A 15,266-nucleotide genomic window follows, 5' to 3' on the forward strand; every position below is an offset into this window, starting at 1 on the left:
AGAAATCTTTCAGTCATGCACACAATGCATTGTCTTTGAGGGGCAATTTAGAAGGCCAAGGTCAATGGATACTCTACTCCTCTATAGACCAACGTTTAGCCTCTGAATATATAAAAGACTGAAAATAACAATCAAACCTATCTAATTTGAAAAGTAGTCACAGGGAGACCAGGGATTCAGAACCTGAGGAAATCTAGACTTGCTTCATTTGGTGTTAGCATTGCAGAGAGGACGTGATAGTTGGGAAAATAATGTGGGTTTAGGGACTGTGAGACGTCCTAACTTCTTTATTCCATTGAGTGCGACGTTTCGGTGCAGGCCAGACATGCAAACATGTTACTGAATGATTAGGAACGATATTATCTGCATATTCTAGTATTCTCTATAATGTTCCTTTGACGTAGGCGGTCAAGGGAACCTTAAATATAGTATAACTATGTCTGATCAGGGAGAATATATGTTGTAGATCAGACCTGGTCTGATCAAACTTGACGCGGTGTGATGTGGGAGCCATTTGTTGTTAAGGGCGCGGCCTCCTTTGAAGTATAAACGGTAGCTGTTAACAAAACGCCGATAAGTCGCAGGATTAAGAAAGTTAATTACACAGGCATCTATCCGACGTTGGAGGAACAATAGCTTGACAACTCCGACGCTAAACACTTGCCACATAAGTGCTAATTGACCTGCAGACAGACTTGAGTGACAGATGAAATGAAAGACTGTTTGGTTGTATTCATCCGCGACTGCGCTTCTCCACGTGTGTTCAAGAATTACGTATTCAATTAGTTTTATTGTGTTTGCCATGGGTCGCTGCATTGAATGATGCCCCACCGTTGGTTATTTGGTCCATTGATTTTGGAAGAGGATCTAAGGAGGAAGACGGATAAGACACATACATCTCATTCCACGTCGATCAGTTATCACCTTCGTTCAACAGACTCGGATACCTGGAGAATTTCGCATCTGTTGATTGAATTACGTTCGATCACGCGGCGAGTATTTCCAACGGCCTGATTTATCGCTCGTATGGCTGCTGTTTTGTCCAGTTTTGTTGACATTTGGAATGACAAGCTCTGGGATGGATTGGGGGTAAGTTTTCATGTGCTCAATTCATATATAGGATAATCAACAGAGAGACTGAAAATGCTGAAAAACACGTAGGAAAGAATCGTCACTTTTCATAATAAAACAGCATGTTGTCAACATACTCGATCATTATTTCATTCATCTGTCGTGTGTGCAGCGAAGTACACGTTTATATCAGGAAGACATTTAATGTGACGAGCTATCAATATGTTTAGACTTGATCACTCTGAAAAATATCAGCTGAGAAATTTGTCATTTAATAAAATAAGTTAAATGGCACTAACCTTAGACTTATGTGTTTGTTGGAAGACAATGTTAGGGTTACGCATATGGGTTATAAAAGGACATTTTACGTTTATGTTTTAATTGTGATTTTGTGAAGAAATGCATGCATAAATATGCTGAAATAAGAAAAAAACATCTTGTCCAAGGTGACTGGTTCACGCAGTCTATGTATATGACGAAACTGTTTTATTTTTAGCGTGTAGAGTGAAGTACATAACAAGCTCAGTCTTTGAAAGGCTCTGATTTAGCATTTAAATATACTGCTGTAAAGGTTCTTGTGTCAGTGGGTATATTCTCATTAGATTTTGTAGATGTTAAAATTCCCGGGTCGGGCACCTGGGGCGTTCACCTGCCGTCGATACAGGATATAGGTGAAATATGACGTCACTTTGTCACGTGAGTCCACGCGGGATCGAGGCACATGCGCAGCCGCCGCCATTGTTCTTGGATCAGTGGAAGGGGATATTAGTGTCATTTTTCTGGACATTTTTTCGTTGGAAAGGACCTATTGTAAACCAAAAAGTGTGCCGATTGCTTCTTTAACAACATTTTGTGTGATCAGACTGTGAAAGGACATTTGTTATCCCTTCAAGGACTCGAAATCTTAGTGTGATGTCTGCAAGTGTAGATCAGGTATGGAGTTCCCGTCCATGCGATCGGCCATCTTACGCCGAGTGCTAAGAATGTCGGTCGCGATTGTTCAATAGTGGTAGTTTTCTGTCGCAGTATGGTTTGTATGGTGTCTTAGTAAACTAATGACATGTTTTTATTTATTTTCATATCCGCTGATTCCCGTATAGAGGACAAAAGGACAGCCAAATCAAGGTATATACTAGTTACTATCCCGAGTCGTAGTCAAAGGGGCAGAATTTAGGCGACGTGACACGCCATCTCTTCCGATTATATATAGGCCACGTTTGATAACACCGGGGTCCATTTTCTCCATATGGAAGACTTTACTGTTAGTTTGTATCAGTAATATGTGGGCACAGTAAAGCTCACGCTTTGACACAGATATGTTTTATATAAGAAGTCTCATTCGATTTTAACTGGACTATGCGGAAGGTTTTACAGAAACCACTTTACCGCCATTATTTAGTGTTGGGCGAGGCATGTTCTGTTTGCAAGTCGACGATATTTAATGTGACGCAGTTCTGTACAGATAGAAGTGTTGTTTGTGTTAACCAAATTCATTTTTATTCTATTCTATTTGGATTGAGATGATACCAGTCAGTTTGAAGGTCGAGTTGTACAAGTAACTGCGTAAGTGCAGTACTTCCTGGATTGAAAAACATGTTGCACAGGTTATTTGCTATTATTAAAGTTTGTTAGGGATTGTTTGGCATTTTTGTTCAGAAACTGTAGACTTCTTAGGTAACACCCCACCCCCCACCCTCCATTGTGTACATGGAAGATGGTTTTATACCTTGGTATTTCAGAATAGTCATTAATGTATATTGGAAGAATTTAAATTGTAATTGGTCTTATGTGTCATGTGTGAACTGAATGAAGGTGTTATGTGAAAAAAAGTTAAAACTGTCAACATTGTCAAGCTGAGGCGACCACACATCAGACTGCTTCGTTTCCAAGTAATGTCCTTAACATGAAATTGTTCGTGCCATATTCAGCTTATGATATGACAAAAGTTAATGTAAATAGTATTCATATATATAGAGTATATTTAAACCACGGACTGTTTTAGATGTTCAACACCCTAACACCATGTTTTTCTCATGTCTGCTGCCTCTTCTCACCAAACAATTTCATAATGATAGTGCTTCAGTCCTCTTATTTATTTCAAGTGTCCAATGGTCCCAATAAAGATTCCGGTGTGAAAGACGAAGAGTTCGACCAATACCTTCAACCACCCCACCAGGTACGTCCGAATGATAAGAGTGTTTCCTTCAGCGATAGTCAAAGAGTCATAATCAAGATAATAAGTTGAAACAAATTTCTTATGAATTAAATTTTACGATTTTTAATTAACAGTAGTATTTTGTCGTTGAGTACCTTTTCTCACTAATACCACCGATATCTGAAGCAGAATTCTTTCAGACTCTTTTGTTTACACAGATTCCATTGCTTTTGTGAAATATGGAAATATAGTGACAAAAGCTAGGATAAACAAATGAATGATGCAGTATTATTACCACATAAGTGTTTTTATCCTTTCTGTAAATGTGAAGCGCATTTTTTGCTTGGTCTGCTGTAGCAGGGTCTTTTTCTGCACTGTACAACTACTTTCAAATAGTTCAGTGACGTAATATGATTTAAGCTTTTGAGCACTTTTCAGTTATCAAAATAGTCTTCTGTGTAAAAGGTTCTGAACAGTTGTTGATTTTCATTGTTTTGTTTCAGCAGGCTGGCTACAGTACCGCACCAATGTCAAGCCCTGGAGTTTCCGACCCCTTCCTGCCCAGTTACTACACTCCGTCGATGTCGTTTCCGTACATGGACCAAGGACTTGGTGCTGGACCCTGGTCAAATGGCGGGGACCCACCTATGTTTTCAATGACCAGTTATGACTACAATGGAATTTTCAATAGTTTTGGTTACCCACCTTTTGGATGGGACTACTCACCAGACTATTGGGGAAATGCAGGCCAGGGACAGAAAAATAACCGACAATACACTGAGGAATATTACCGGCCTGATCAAATGATGCCAGCTGAGGCTTATACTGGTATGAATGGTGAACTTGATCGTGATGGCGTTAATAGTGTGGAACAGGGATTGAAAGGAATGAACTTGGGAGATGGAAAGAAAATGGAGAGTGTTGGAAATGATATGGGAGTTGAACAGAATGGTAATGTGGGTGGACCTCAGGGGCCCCCAATGGTGACTGGGGGTGGGTCTCAAGCTCCAAAGAAAGCATCTTGGGCTGCCATTGCAAGTCAGCCAGCACGTCCTCAGCCTCAGATGAAACCTAGGACAATTCCAAGAGCGCCTGTGAACCCCAACAAGCATAACATGGACATTGGCACTTGGGACAATCGAGGAAACTCTGGTAACCGCCAACAGCAGCAGCCAAGACAGGGATTTAGTGCTCCTCGACGACAAATGACACCTTACAATTCTGGGAACTCAACTTCTAACAACCAAAACAACTCTGGTGGCAATGCAGGAGGCAGTTCGTCAACCTCTGCATCTGCATCTGCTTCGGCAAGTGCTGCTGCTGCAGTATCGCACCCTGTGTTGGACAGGCTGAAATCGGTCAATCAGTATAATCCCAAAGAGTATAATTTGAACCCCAAAGGAGCCCGCTTCTTTGTTATCAAGAGCTATTCGGAGGATGATATTCACCGATCGATTAAGTACAGCATCTGGTGTAGTACAGAACATGGAAACAAACGTCTAGATGCTGCCATCCGTGAGCGAGAAGGAAAGGGGCCTGTCTATCTTCTGTATAGCGTGAACGGTAGTGGCCATTTCTGTGGATTGGCTCAAATGATGTCGCCTGTGGATTATTTGAAAAATTGTGGCGTATGGGCTCAGGATAAGTGGAAGGGTTCCTTTGAAGTGAAGTGGATCTATGTCAAGGATGTCCCCAACAGCCAGCTGCGACACATACGTCTGGAGAACAATGAGAATAAACCCGTGACAAACTCTCGGGACACTCAGGAGGTTCCACCAGAGAAAGGCAAACAAGTGTTGAAAATCTTCCACAATTATAAGCACACAACGTCGATCTTTGATGACTTTATTCACTATGAGAAGCGCCAAGAAGAAGATGTTAAGAAGGTATGTATTGGGAATAATGGGTTTGATACAGGTAAGTATAGCACACAGATGACAAAAATAGAACAAGTCAAAACATCTTCAGTTGCCTTAGAAATGACAAATCGTGTGTACACTGCTCACCACAATGATCAAATAACAGAGCTCTTAAACACAAGTTTGGGGTGACATTAGGGACCTTTAGTTAGTTGCCAATAAATTTCTCATTGAACTGACTTTCTGCATGTATTAAGTCAGTAAAAACTTTGTTAACGGACATCTAAAATGTAAAGTCATCTCTGGAAAGATAAGTGTGAGAGGGGAGCATGGGGATAACTGGTTCTTCTATTCATTACTGATGTAATGAGTGTAACTACTATAAGATCAGGGTCATGTATGGGTCATACAATAGATGGTAAAGTTAATAGAAGCTGTTAATAGTAGGTCAGGTTATTTCTCATTATTTCAGGAATATGGACATTTGTAGTTACCATTTCTGATGAGTGTTATGACAGTTGTATCCTTCGTTGGAGATGCATTGTTTATCCCCTCAATCAAGTGTATCACAGGATTGTCTAGTCTGGTCTCGTTTATTTACAGAGATCTAGCAAAGGCATAGATATGCCATTTCATTTGTCACTGCACATATAGGTAGCATACATTTTCTCAGGAAAGGTATCCAAGCCTTCATGTTTTGAAATACAAGATTTTTCATAGTAATGCAGTCTCATTGGAATTTACTCTATTGCGTCACCTCTTGAATATGAGGACACTTCCATTGAAGGTGACTTCACGTAAAGCTCTTGAAATAAAGATTCAGTTGCATCTAATTTGTTTCAGTATTTTCAAGCAGTAAGACTTTTTATAGGCTTGATTTAGAAATTTGACTTGTGGACACTAAGAACAACGCAGATAATGAAGGATGAAAAGTACCCATTTTTTGTAAATGTCATGGTGCTCAAGTGGCAGGGTGTATAATGTGTCTCCTCAGTGTGTTTATCTGTTTTTAAAAGTGTCTTCTTAATGGATGAATGTCTAGATTGACACCACCTAATGCACTTGGTCCTCCGATGTTCAAAGTAAAACATAATTCTAAGGATTAAAAGATCTCATTTGAATATGAGCTACAGTTATTTCTGTCCACCCATAATTCATTTCTTTTCATCATTGAAATTTAACAAGAATATGTTTTCTTATTTCAAATCCGGTACCATACATTCAGTGGTAATTGATCCATTTAGGACCAGCAACATGTCAGGCTGTTAAACCTCACCTTCTTGTCTTCAAAGACTTTGTATTGTTGAAATGATGCCTGTGGCTTTGTAGGGTGTTTGGTGGTATTTTGTGGGTTTCTGTGGGCAGGTACAAGGAGTCAGCACTTCAACAACTTGCAAAGAAGTTACTAACAGCACTATTGCTGAGCAACATCGCAGGTTTTCAGAGACTCATTGTTGACATGTTACGTTATTTCTGGATGCAAAAAAATTATGTAAATGTTGCACTTACTGGGAACAGTGAAGTTGCTTGAAAACTCAAATATTTGCCGTGTCTTACAGATATTGTAGTTTCTTTTTTTATCCACCGCAGCACGTTTTGTGGGGTGTATCATTTTGGACTCGTCGTGTGTATCCTTCCTTACAAATTCATCTCTTCCAGAGTAGAACATAAAAAAATGTTCATTGTTTCTTCTCTGAATGTGACACAGATAGGTCTGATGGTGAAGTAGTGCCTTTTGGTGGTTTTGGATTTGTGAATAAAATATATTTTGTGTTTCCATGACAACAAGTTTGACTTTATTTGAAATTGGTGGTAGTGCTCCTTTCTGGACTCTTTTAACCTTTCTCCTTGCACTTTATATATATTCAAGAACCTATTTGACACAAATAAACAGCACCACTGTATTTGCAGTATCTACGTTACTGAGGTACATATAACCGCTGATACACTCAAGCAGTTGGATGTTGATATAAGCATGCTACCATGTGAACATTTAACATATGCTCAGGGAAACGAATAACGGAACACACAAAAGTACAATAGTTCCTGTATTTATTTCCAGAATTTCACCCACAGTGGAACACATCCTTTGTGAAAATACTGGAAAAGGTATAAAGAACACTTGTACATTCATGTGTTTCCTTATGCATTTCCATGTGTTTATATATGTTTTCATTAGATCAGTGTGAAGAACAATGTAACATTTGAGTCGTAACTAGTAGCTGACATTAATTAAAATGCAATATTTCAATGTGAACAGTTCCTGTCTGATGTTGGTTACATATGGTCATGGGTTTCAGTCTCATATTTCTCACAAAATGTCTCTTAAATTTTTTGGCGCCATAACCATTTGAGTTTATTGATTCAAACTTGCATCACTGTTTTTTTCTTGTCACTTGAAGCTGACAAATTGTGATGTAAGTATGACAATGAGGCCTATGAAAGTGATATAAGCCCTCTCCCAAGTATCTAGAATCCTAGATTGTTAACATGAGGAGAGAGTCCAAAACATCTTGGAAATTGATAAGTAATGGAATTTTGACAGGACCAGACAGTTTAATGTTAACTTGCAGGACTAACAAATTATTTGCAAATTGTTTTCAGTACTCCGTTTCTGAAATGATCCCATAACATCTCATCAATATGTATTCCTAAGGGTTGTGTGCAATGTGTGAAGGACATGTTGGGTGTCCCCCAGCAGTGATATTGCTAAAAGTGGCATAAAACGAAACTCAGTCACAATGTATGTTTTGTATATATGTGCAGTGGTATAGATGCCTGCACTAATTAATCCCTTGACTACAAACTTGCATCACAGTGACAATTGTCCTGGCTTTACTGGGACCTTAGATATAATAACTTTAGTACAGATTCTCTCTGAGGCTCAAGTATGTTTAATAAATGAAATTCATACAAGCATTGCATGTTATCCTAATTAAAATTGCTAATATGCAATCCTTGGTCCAAATTTAATGTGCTGTTCAAATCTTGCTTTTTGACATCAAAATGTATAATGGATACATTTTCAGTAGATTCTTTTTGCATTGCCAGTGCTGATCAATATCAAATCATAGTAACAAGTGTTTGTACAATACTTTTACTGCGTTTGTTCAGATGTCAAACTTGCAAAGAATCCACTTCGTTTGAGAATTAACCTGCTTCCATACCAAGACAAATCAATAAGTGCTATGGTGCAATCAAAAGGAGGTAAATAGGTGCTTTCACTGGTTCGTTTCACTTAAATAGTGTTTCAGAGCTTGAGTCAGTTTCATTCAGGTACCTTTGACATGACCATAACATTTTGACTCTGTGCATGCACACAACATTGTAGGGTCTGTAAGGGCAGTACTATCATTGGTGCCATTCCTATTTATACCCCAGTATGCTTCAAGGACCTGTTGCTTTAGAACTATTTGATCATTTTGAGTGAAAAAATGGGAAATGCTGATGAAGAACACTGTCCAAAACCACTCTTATGATTATTTGGTGTCACCAGTCTAGAACTTTTGACCAGCCCTCATATTTTGCAAAATACTATTTAAACTTGTACATCGTCCACACTGAACCTGGACAAAAAATGTCAGAAATGGATGCTTGTTTCTATACCATTTTAGGCTTATTTAGCATATCCTTTTCTCCGTGCATTCAACAACCTATGAAATTACTAGACAAGACAAAGTGCCCATATTAGCTTACTTACACAAGTGTTGTCATCAGTTGTCATGGATGCTGCATGGGTAGTGAAAAGGTTAAAGCAGAAGTGAAACTGGCCTTTCCTCTGTAAACTTCCAAGGCTGTTGAATGAATGTGCTTCATGAAGTAGACCACCTAATATGGCAGATGCAGGTGTATTTCCTGTTTATGGATTTACCATCCTTGAGTAATATTGTATTAATCTTGGGTGCCTTGTATACACTAACACATGTGAATCAACAGAGTGGGAACAGCTGGATGAGCAGTGTTACCACAAATAGTCTCCAGGGGGTGCACACCTTGCCACCAGTCTTGTGTAACTGAGTCAGCAAAGCAGGCGGCAGGTGCTTGGTATGACACTCCCTATGGCATCGTGTTTATATTGCATGATCAATATATATCAGAACTTTGTGAATGGCTGCCTAGGTTATGAGTCATGCTGGGCCTGAAGAGTCATTTTGAGATAACTTTGCTTGGTATCTATGAAATCTTAATAGTGAATGAGAATACGAGTTTAGAAGCTAGGTAAAGTGAATTATTGAAGCCAGGTGAGCAAGGTGTTTTTCATTGTTTTTCTGTCAGTGTACTTTCTGGAGAACAAATTAGTTTCTATTGTGCTGTTAGTATTTTTTGTGCTTGAAGGTTCTGGCTCAGATTTGTATGAAGTCATTTCCTCTACAAGCAGCATCTTTTTACATCATTATCTGACATAATCTGTCCTTGGACAAAATGTTCCACTTAAGGGAGTAACTGATGTTTGCAACTATTGTGTCAAGGGAACTCCTTCAGTATTAATAGTAATATGTTTTTGACTCCTTGTGAACACCTATGGCTTTAGTTATCGTAGTCCCATTGATCATAAACAGTTACTGTCAGAAAAGTAAAATGTTACAAACTCTGATTTTGCTGTTTTCTTATTGCTGCTGGAAACATGACAAAGCAACAAACACCCTACTTGTTTGAAAAAAACAACAAAAACACTTGACAACATAAACTGTATCCAGGTATGTCTTAGGGAAACATGCCAATACCCAATTTGTTGGTACTGGTACTTTTTGAAGCCAGCCGGATTCAAATGAAATATTCCCAGGCTTCAAATACTCAGTAACACCAAAAAATTGGGCAACACATGATGTTTATCAACATTGTAAACAAAAATATAAACCAAAAGGTTTTACTGTCTGCCCTGTATGGGTACAGAGGTAAAGTGTCATCAGCTGGCCATTTCAGCTGGTTCCCATGATAGCATCTGGAGCTGCTCATTTGTGACATCATTCTGACTGTACATCACGATATGATTTGAACGATGTCACCACTGGATGATGCAACAAAACAATTGTTTGCAATGTTTCTACATGTCAATACGCAGCGAATAGTCTTGCAATTTCTGGGAATCAAATCCCATTTGATCATGTTTTTCAACCCGATTACAGAACACAGTGACTTTTGGTTTACAATGAATATTAATCAGTAACAAATCTGTGATCATTCACATTGTACATGCTTCTCCTTAGAAATCAACCCTCCACTAACCATAAATTATGAATGGGTCTGTATGGAGGAAAACTCCAAACCATTAAACATATTTCAAGATAGGGGTTGACATACTGATCAGTTTTGCAATGAATTGATTCCTTTTTAGGATTTGGTGTCCATTGGCAGTAAACTAAATTAATGTATAAACTGCGTATGATTACTTTGGTCTGTGTGCTACGTTTGTGGACAATTTGTAAGACAGGACAAACATGTCCGAGGTAATTTTTAAATATTTTTGCAGAACTTTTTGTATTTATCTAATGTTATGGTGGATGATATCTTAGACTTAATTCCCATGTTTGTCAGCTGATTGGTTGGTTCTGTTGTACATGGCATTAGCTGCTTGACATTTATACCTGTCTTTCTCTTTCCAGTAAATGGCGGCGTGCTGTGTTGTTCTTGGCAAACTATGTAAAGGTTTGTTTTGTTATTAACTATTTTTATAATTTTTAACATGTCAATGCATGCTTGTATAAAGAGTAATTTTTCAAACGAACACTGACTATTTACAAACGATTTTTTAACCATTTCATTGAATTGAATTGTTTCAAGTGGCATTTGTAGTCTATTGTAGCCTTTAGTTGGAAGATACATTTATCAGATGTCAGTTGTTCTTAGGTTTTCTTGACTTCATCTACACAACAAGATTCTTTCTAAATGCTGTGGTTGCAAATGTTTTCTCTCTTTTTCAGGATGTAAAAGTAACTCCCAATGAGGATTTTAATGCCAAGCAACGAGAACTGATGATTTTGCCATTGTGACACAATTTATCTATTTCTGGTTATGGAATGGACATTTTTCAAGGATTTAGACAACCTAGTAAGACATCGTCTTAGAAGACATAAAATTCACCTAATACTTTACGAATCAATTTTATTGTGGATGTGTACCACAAATAATCCATGATGGAAACTGACGTCAACAGACCAATGTAGCTTGTTGTACTGATGCCTAGATGGGTAGTCTCCCTTGGTTAAGGGAGGCAACCTGTCTAAGACTTGTCTTCAGATGCTCTCTACCTGATCGAAGGTTTTAACACTCAGCTGCCACTCTGGGTCAAGACTCAAAGCCTCATGGTTTTACATTAGGCTACACAAGTGGACAAGATTGTGCCGTGATAATTCTTTTAAATGTGAAAAACTTGAAAACTCATGAAAGACTTCAAATCGTGATAAAAACACTTTTCCAGTGATACAAACTCAGAACTTCAGTGAAAAACTAAGTTGTTTTTAAAACATTCTTGTACTGATTGCAGCAAAACAAGTTTGGAGCAGATGATTTTGTGGCCAATATGGCATCGTGTCTCTTCAATCATGGAGCAAGCGAGCGCCATTGTTGTTGCTACAGGACTTGCAGCTTGTGCCCGTGGGATTGGTAGCATTTTGTTTCAGTTATCCCAATAAAGTGTATACTAAGCATGTGTATGTAGAGCTTCGTTGATTCTTTACACAGATTATTTCCTCTCATTTTGTGCTCTGTTTAGGTTACTCATTGTTTTTGTCCGATTCAGTGTAAACCTGTGATTAATATATAGCACTGATATTGCAAGTGCACTTTTGGGAAAGATTAAAAGAAATATTGCCTGAATGAGATTGATGTTTCAAGCCAAATTTATTGCTCATGATACACTAGAAATTGTTGTATACATATTACAATGAATATGTTATGTAATCTTGTAACATTTTGCCAGCACTATAATATATACCTTGCTTTATAAACTTCTGGATGGGTTTTGAAATATTTATACAAGAGAAGTTTAAAGCAAATACTCAGGTACATTCCTTGGGATTTTAAATGTGAAAGTGCTGTTGAGAAAAGGAAGCTGTGCATTTTCATAATATTATGGACATGAAATATTTCACGAAGTATCCATTCAGTTTCTCTGCCAGAACAAAATTATGAACTTTGTCTTAAAACCTGTCTTTTGGTGTAATTGTAACTGAATACTCTAGGCTTACCGAAAAAAAACAGATGGACAAAAAGATGATGCTTATTTGGAGCTCATGAAGTAATGCTTCCTCTGATTCGAAGTATCATTTCTCTTTTGTTACTGGAAGTGATCATGAATCTGAGGAAACAATTTTCTAAATGAGAGGAAATATTCAGTCAATCGTATCATTATTTTCAAATTCACCTAATCTGAAGGAACAGGATTTTATTTGATTTTGCTGATCTAGTAGTAGTGCTGACGGTCCTCATCAAGTTATGATTTTTCCTTCATTCGTATCCAGGCTCAAAGATTTCCATATTACAACTATACAATGTTTGAATGTTTATCATAGTTGTCAAAAAGATATGTAATGGAATAAAATGTTGACAAGATAAAGTGTGCACATGAGATTATCAATTATTTCAAGCTAGGACAAATAAAATGTTAAGTTTGCTGAAAGAATGTTACCTTATTCAACTTGGATTGAATTGTGTATGTAATTGTTTTCCCATCACTTAAAATTGGACTTAGTTCCTTGTTATATATTTTTGTTCATTGTGTCTTCTGGCTTTCAGGGATCCATGATGAGTTCACAACACACATTGTTGATAATTTTACATGTGGCCCTAACTTTTTCAATTCGGAAATTTCACGTAATGCTTGTCTAGATAAGGAGTTCATTGTTTCATTAAAATGAACATGAACCAATTCATTTAGAAGCACATAAAACCTGTTGGGAATATATTGGGAAGAAGAGGTGTTTTTGTCATTACATGGTGTATTCTGATTCATTGAGATGAGACTAAGTGATTCATGCTGTGTTGAAAATTAATGTAATCGCTGATAATAACAATGTACCAGGACATGAAGTCTTTCCTGGTGTAGGAGCAGTCCTCTGTGATCATGGCATTCACAGTCATCAAAGAATTTGACTTTTGCAGATACCTCTTGTATTGATACGCAACGTTGAAGTAACAGGTTGACCAGTGTTCCTCTGTTTTCAGTGCAGTGAGGTATACATTAATTATGTGAGGAGTGATGGATAAAAGGAGGGAAATACTTCTGTGATACAACTGCTATCTGAATTTCGAACTTTCTGCACGGAAGTTAGTGACGAATATTCACACAAGATAATCATGTCTTCAAATAAAGGAAACTTAGAAATAATAGAAATTGCGAATACTTTATACACTAAGTCAGCTATTTAATATTCCATGCATACGTAAAATATATGGACGTTAACCTAATGTATGCAAACATGCATTACATATATGTATGAAAGCCATTACATATGTGTATGAAAACGTGGTGTATAATATCCTACTGTTTTCAGTGTTTAGCAGGTTAGGATGGTTCAACCAACCTAAGATCTCGATCCAAGATTTTACCGGCGAATGTTTGTTGCCTCATCAGAAACCCTTTTAGTATAGCACCGCGGCTTGGTCCAAGCAAGTCTAATTACCAATTACCCATTACCAGTTTCGTGGGCAAGGATTCAAGGTATAATGCTGACCACCCAATCCATATAGTCACCACCTGGGTTACATACGTTTGATGGAGACTATTAAACTCAGAACCCCAGGGAGGTTCGCTGTATGAGAGTATTTCAATTGAATCCATGAAATGTGATGGTTACCGGAGATCGATTGTTTCCGGTGATCCTATCCTTTCATCCTCGCTGACGCTGATTTCAAACATCTGTAGTACTGAATGGCTGAGAAGGCATTTATGATAAAAAAAATAGCATTCAAAAGTCTCATCACGACGCAGGATCAGGGATGATATAGGTTACTGTGTTCCACAAAATGCAGACAGGCTCTGGGCCATACTTGTAAACGAGCACAATTATTCTTTTGTTCGATCGTGTTCATTTTTATTTCTAGAGGTACTGCTACTGCACGTGTCGATGTAAGGACGCAGGTAACAGTTTTGTACGTTTGTGAAATAGTTCTCTTGTGTACTTGCTCCTGAGGAGTCCCGATGGTGCGCTGTATGCAAAAACCTACGGTTTAATTTACCTGTTAATGAAAATATGTTTATCAATCAATACATCCATATGACAGGCTTGTGTGGATGTTATACACCGAAGGTTGATTCTACAAGCAAATATCGATCTGAACGGTCGATGACATAATAACCAGCTAATCCCGATTGCGATTTAACCTTACGACAAAGTGTACGTACAGGTGTATGATGGAAGTACTGGACTATAGATTAATGAAAGATTGTCGTCTTGTCCGTGCAGTACCTGCCGAGTAATAAGCTGCCTACTACTATATTGGGAGTACTGGATCTTTAAACGACCCCTCTCCATGTGCGTGCAATACATACCGAGTAGTAGGCTGTATAGTATATTGGGAGTACAACACTCCTATAGATCTTTAAACGGCCTGTCTCCATGTCCGTGCAATTAAAGCCGAGTAATATTCTGAATTGTATATTGGGAGTTCACGACTATTTTGTACATCTATTAACGATCCTCGTCTTGTCCGTGCAATACAAGTCGAGTAATATGTTATATAGTATATTGGGAGTCCACGGCGCGTCTATAGATCTTTAAACGACCCCACCCCTTCATGTCCGTGCACATACAGGCCAAGTAATATGCTGTATAGTATATTGGTAGTAAACACTCTTCTACAGATCTACAAACGATACTCGTCTTGTTCGTGCAATACAAGCCGAATAATATGCCGTATGGTATATTGGGAGTACGAGACACTTCGATGGATCGTTGATCGACCCCTTCCCCTCAAAATAATAAGCTGTCTAGAAGCGTATTTTCGATTTTGTTGGTGGACAACTCTCATCAGGATCAGGGGTAGACCTAGACATGACCCTGTAAAGCTATCAACTTAGACATTGTGGTGGCTTATGCATGAAATAACTAATCAACGAACGCACGTATCGGATGAAGTGTTCTGAATACACCACGTATAATTTATGGTTCTCTCTCGTAAATTATTCCTGTCGCTCAATATATATGCATGCACAATATAACTCTCCTTTGTTAAACATTGTA

The 15,266-nt window shown here is 38.1% G+C and overlaps 1 protein-coding gene across 2 annotated transcripts; it reads left to right on the forward strand.

The window, feature by feature from the left end:
- The first annotated feature begins 1,745 nt into the window (after positions 1-1,745).
- On the forward strand, positions 1,746-12,640 carry LOC137278027 (YTH domain-containing family protein 1-like). 2 transcript variants are annotated; one of them, XM_067810064.1, is made up of 6 exons: positions 1,746-2,004; positions 2,172-2,196; positions 3,174-3,247; positions 3,730-5,112; positions 10,689-10,731; positions 11,007-12,640. In XM_067810064.1, the coding sequence occupies exons 1-5, from the start codon at positions 1,984-1,986 to the stop codon at positions 10,689-10,691; spliced, it is 1,506 nt and encodes a 501-aa protein (XP_067666165.1). In that variant the 5' UTR covers positions 1,746-1,983; the 3' UTR covers positions 10,692-10,731; positions 11,007-12,640. The 2 variants fall into 2 exon arrangements, with proteins under 2 accessions (XP_067666165.1, XP_067666166.1); XM_067810065.1 differs by having other exon boundaries at positions 1,764-2,004; positions 3,733-5,112.
- Positions 12,641-15,266: the final 2,626 nt, after the last annotated feature.

Source organism: Haliotis asinina, chromosome 3, assembly GCF_037392515.1.
Source record: "Haliotis asinina isolate JCU_RB_2024 chromosome 3, JCU_Hal_asi_v2, whole genome shotgun sequence".
In the NCBI taxonomy this organism is placed as follows: domain Eukaryota; kingdom Metazoa; phylum Mollusca; class Gastropoda; order Lepetellida; family Haliotidae; genus Haliotis; species Haliotis asinina.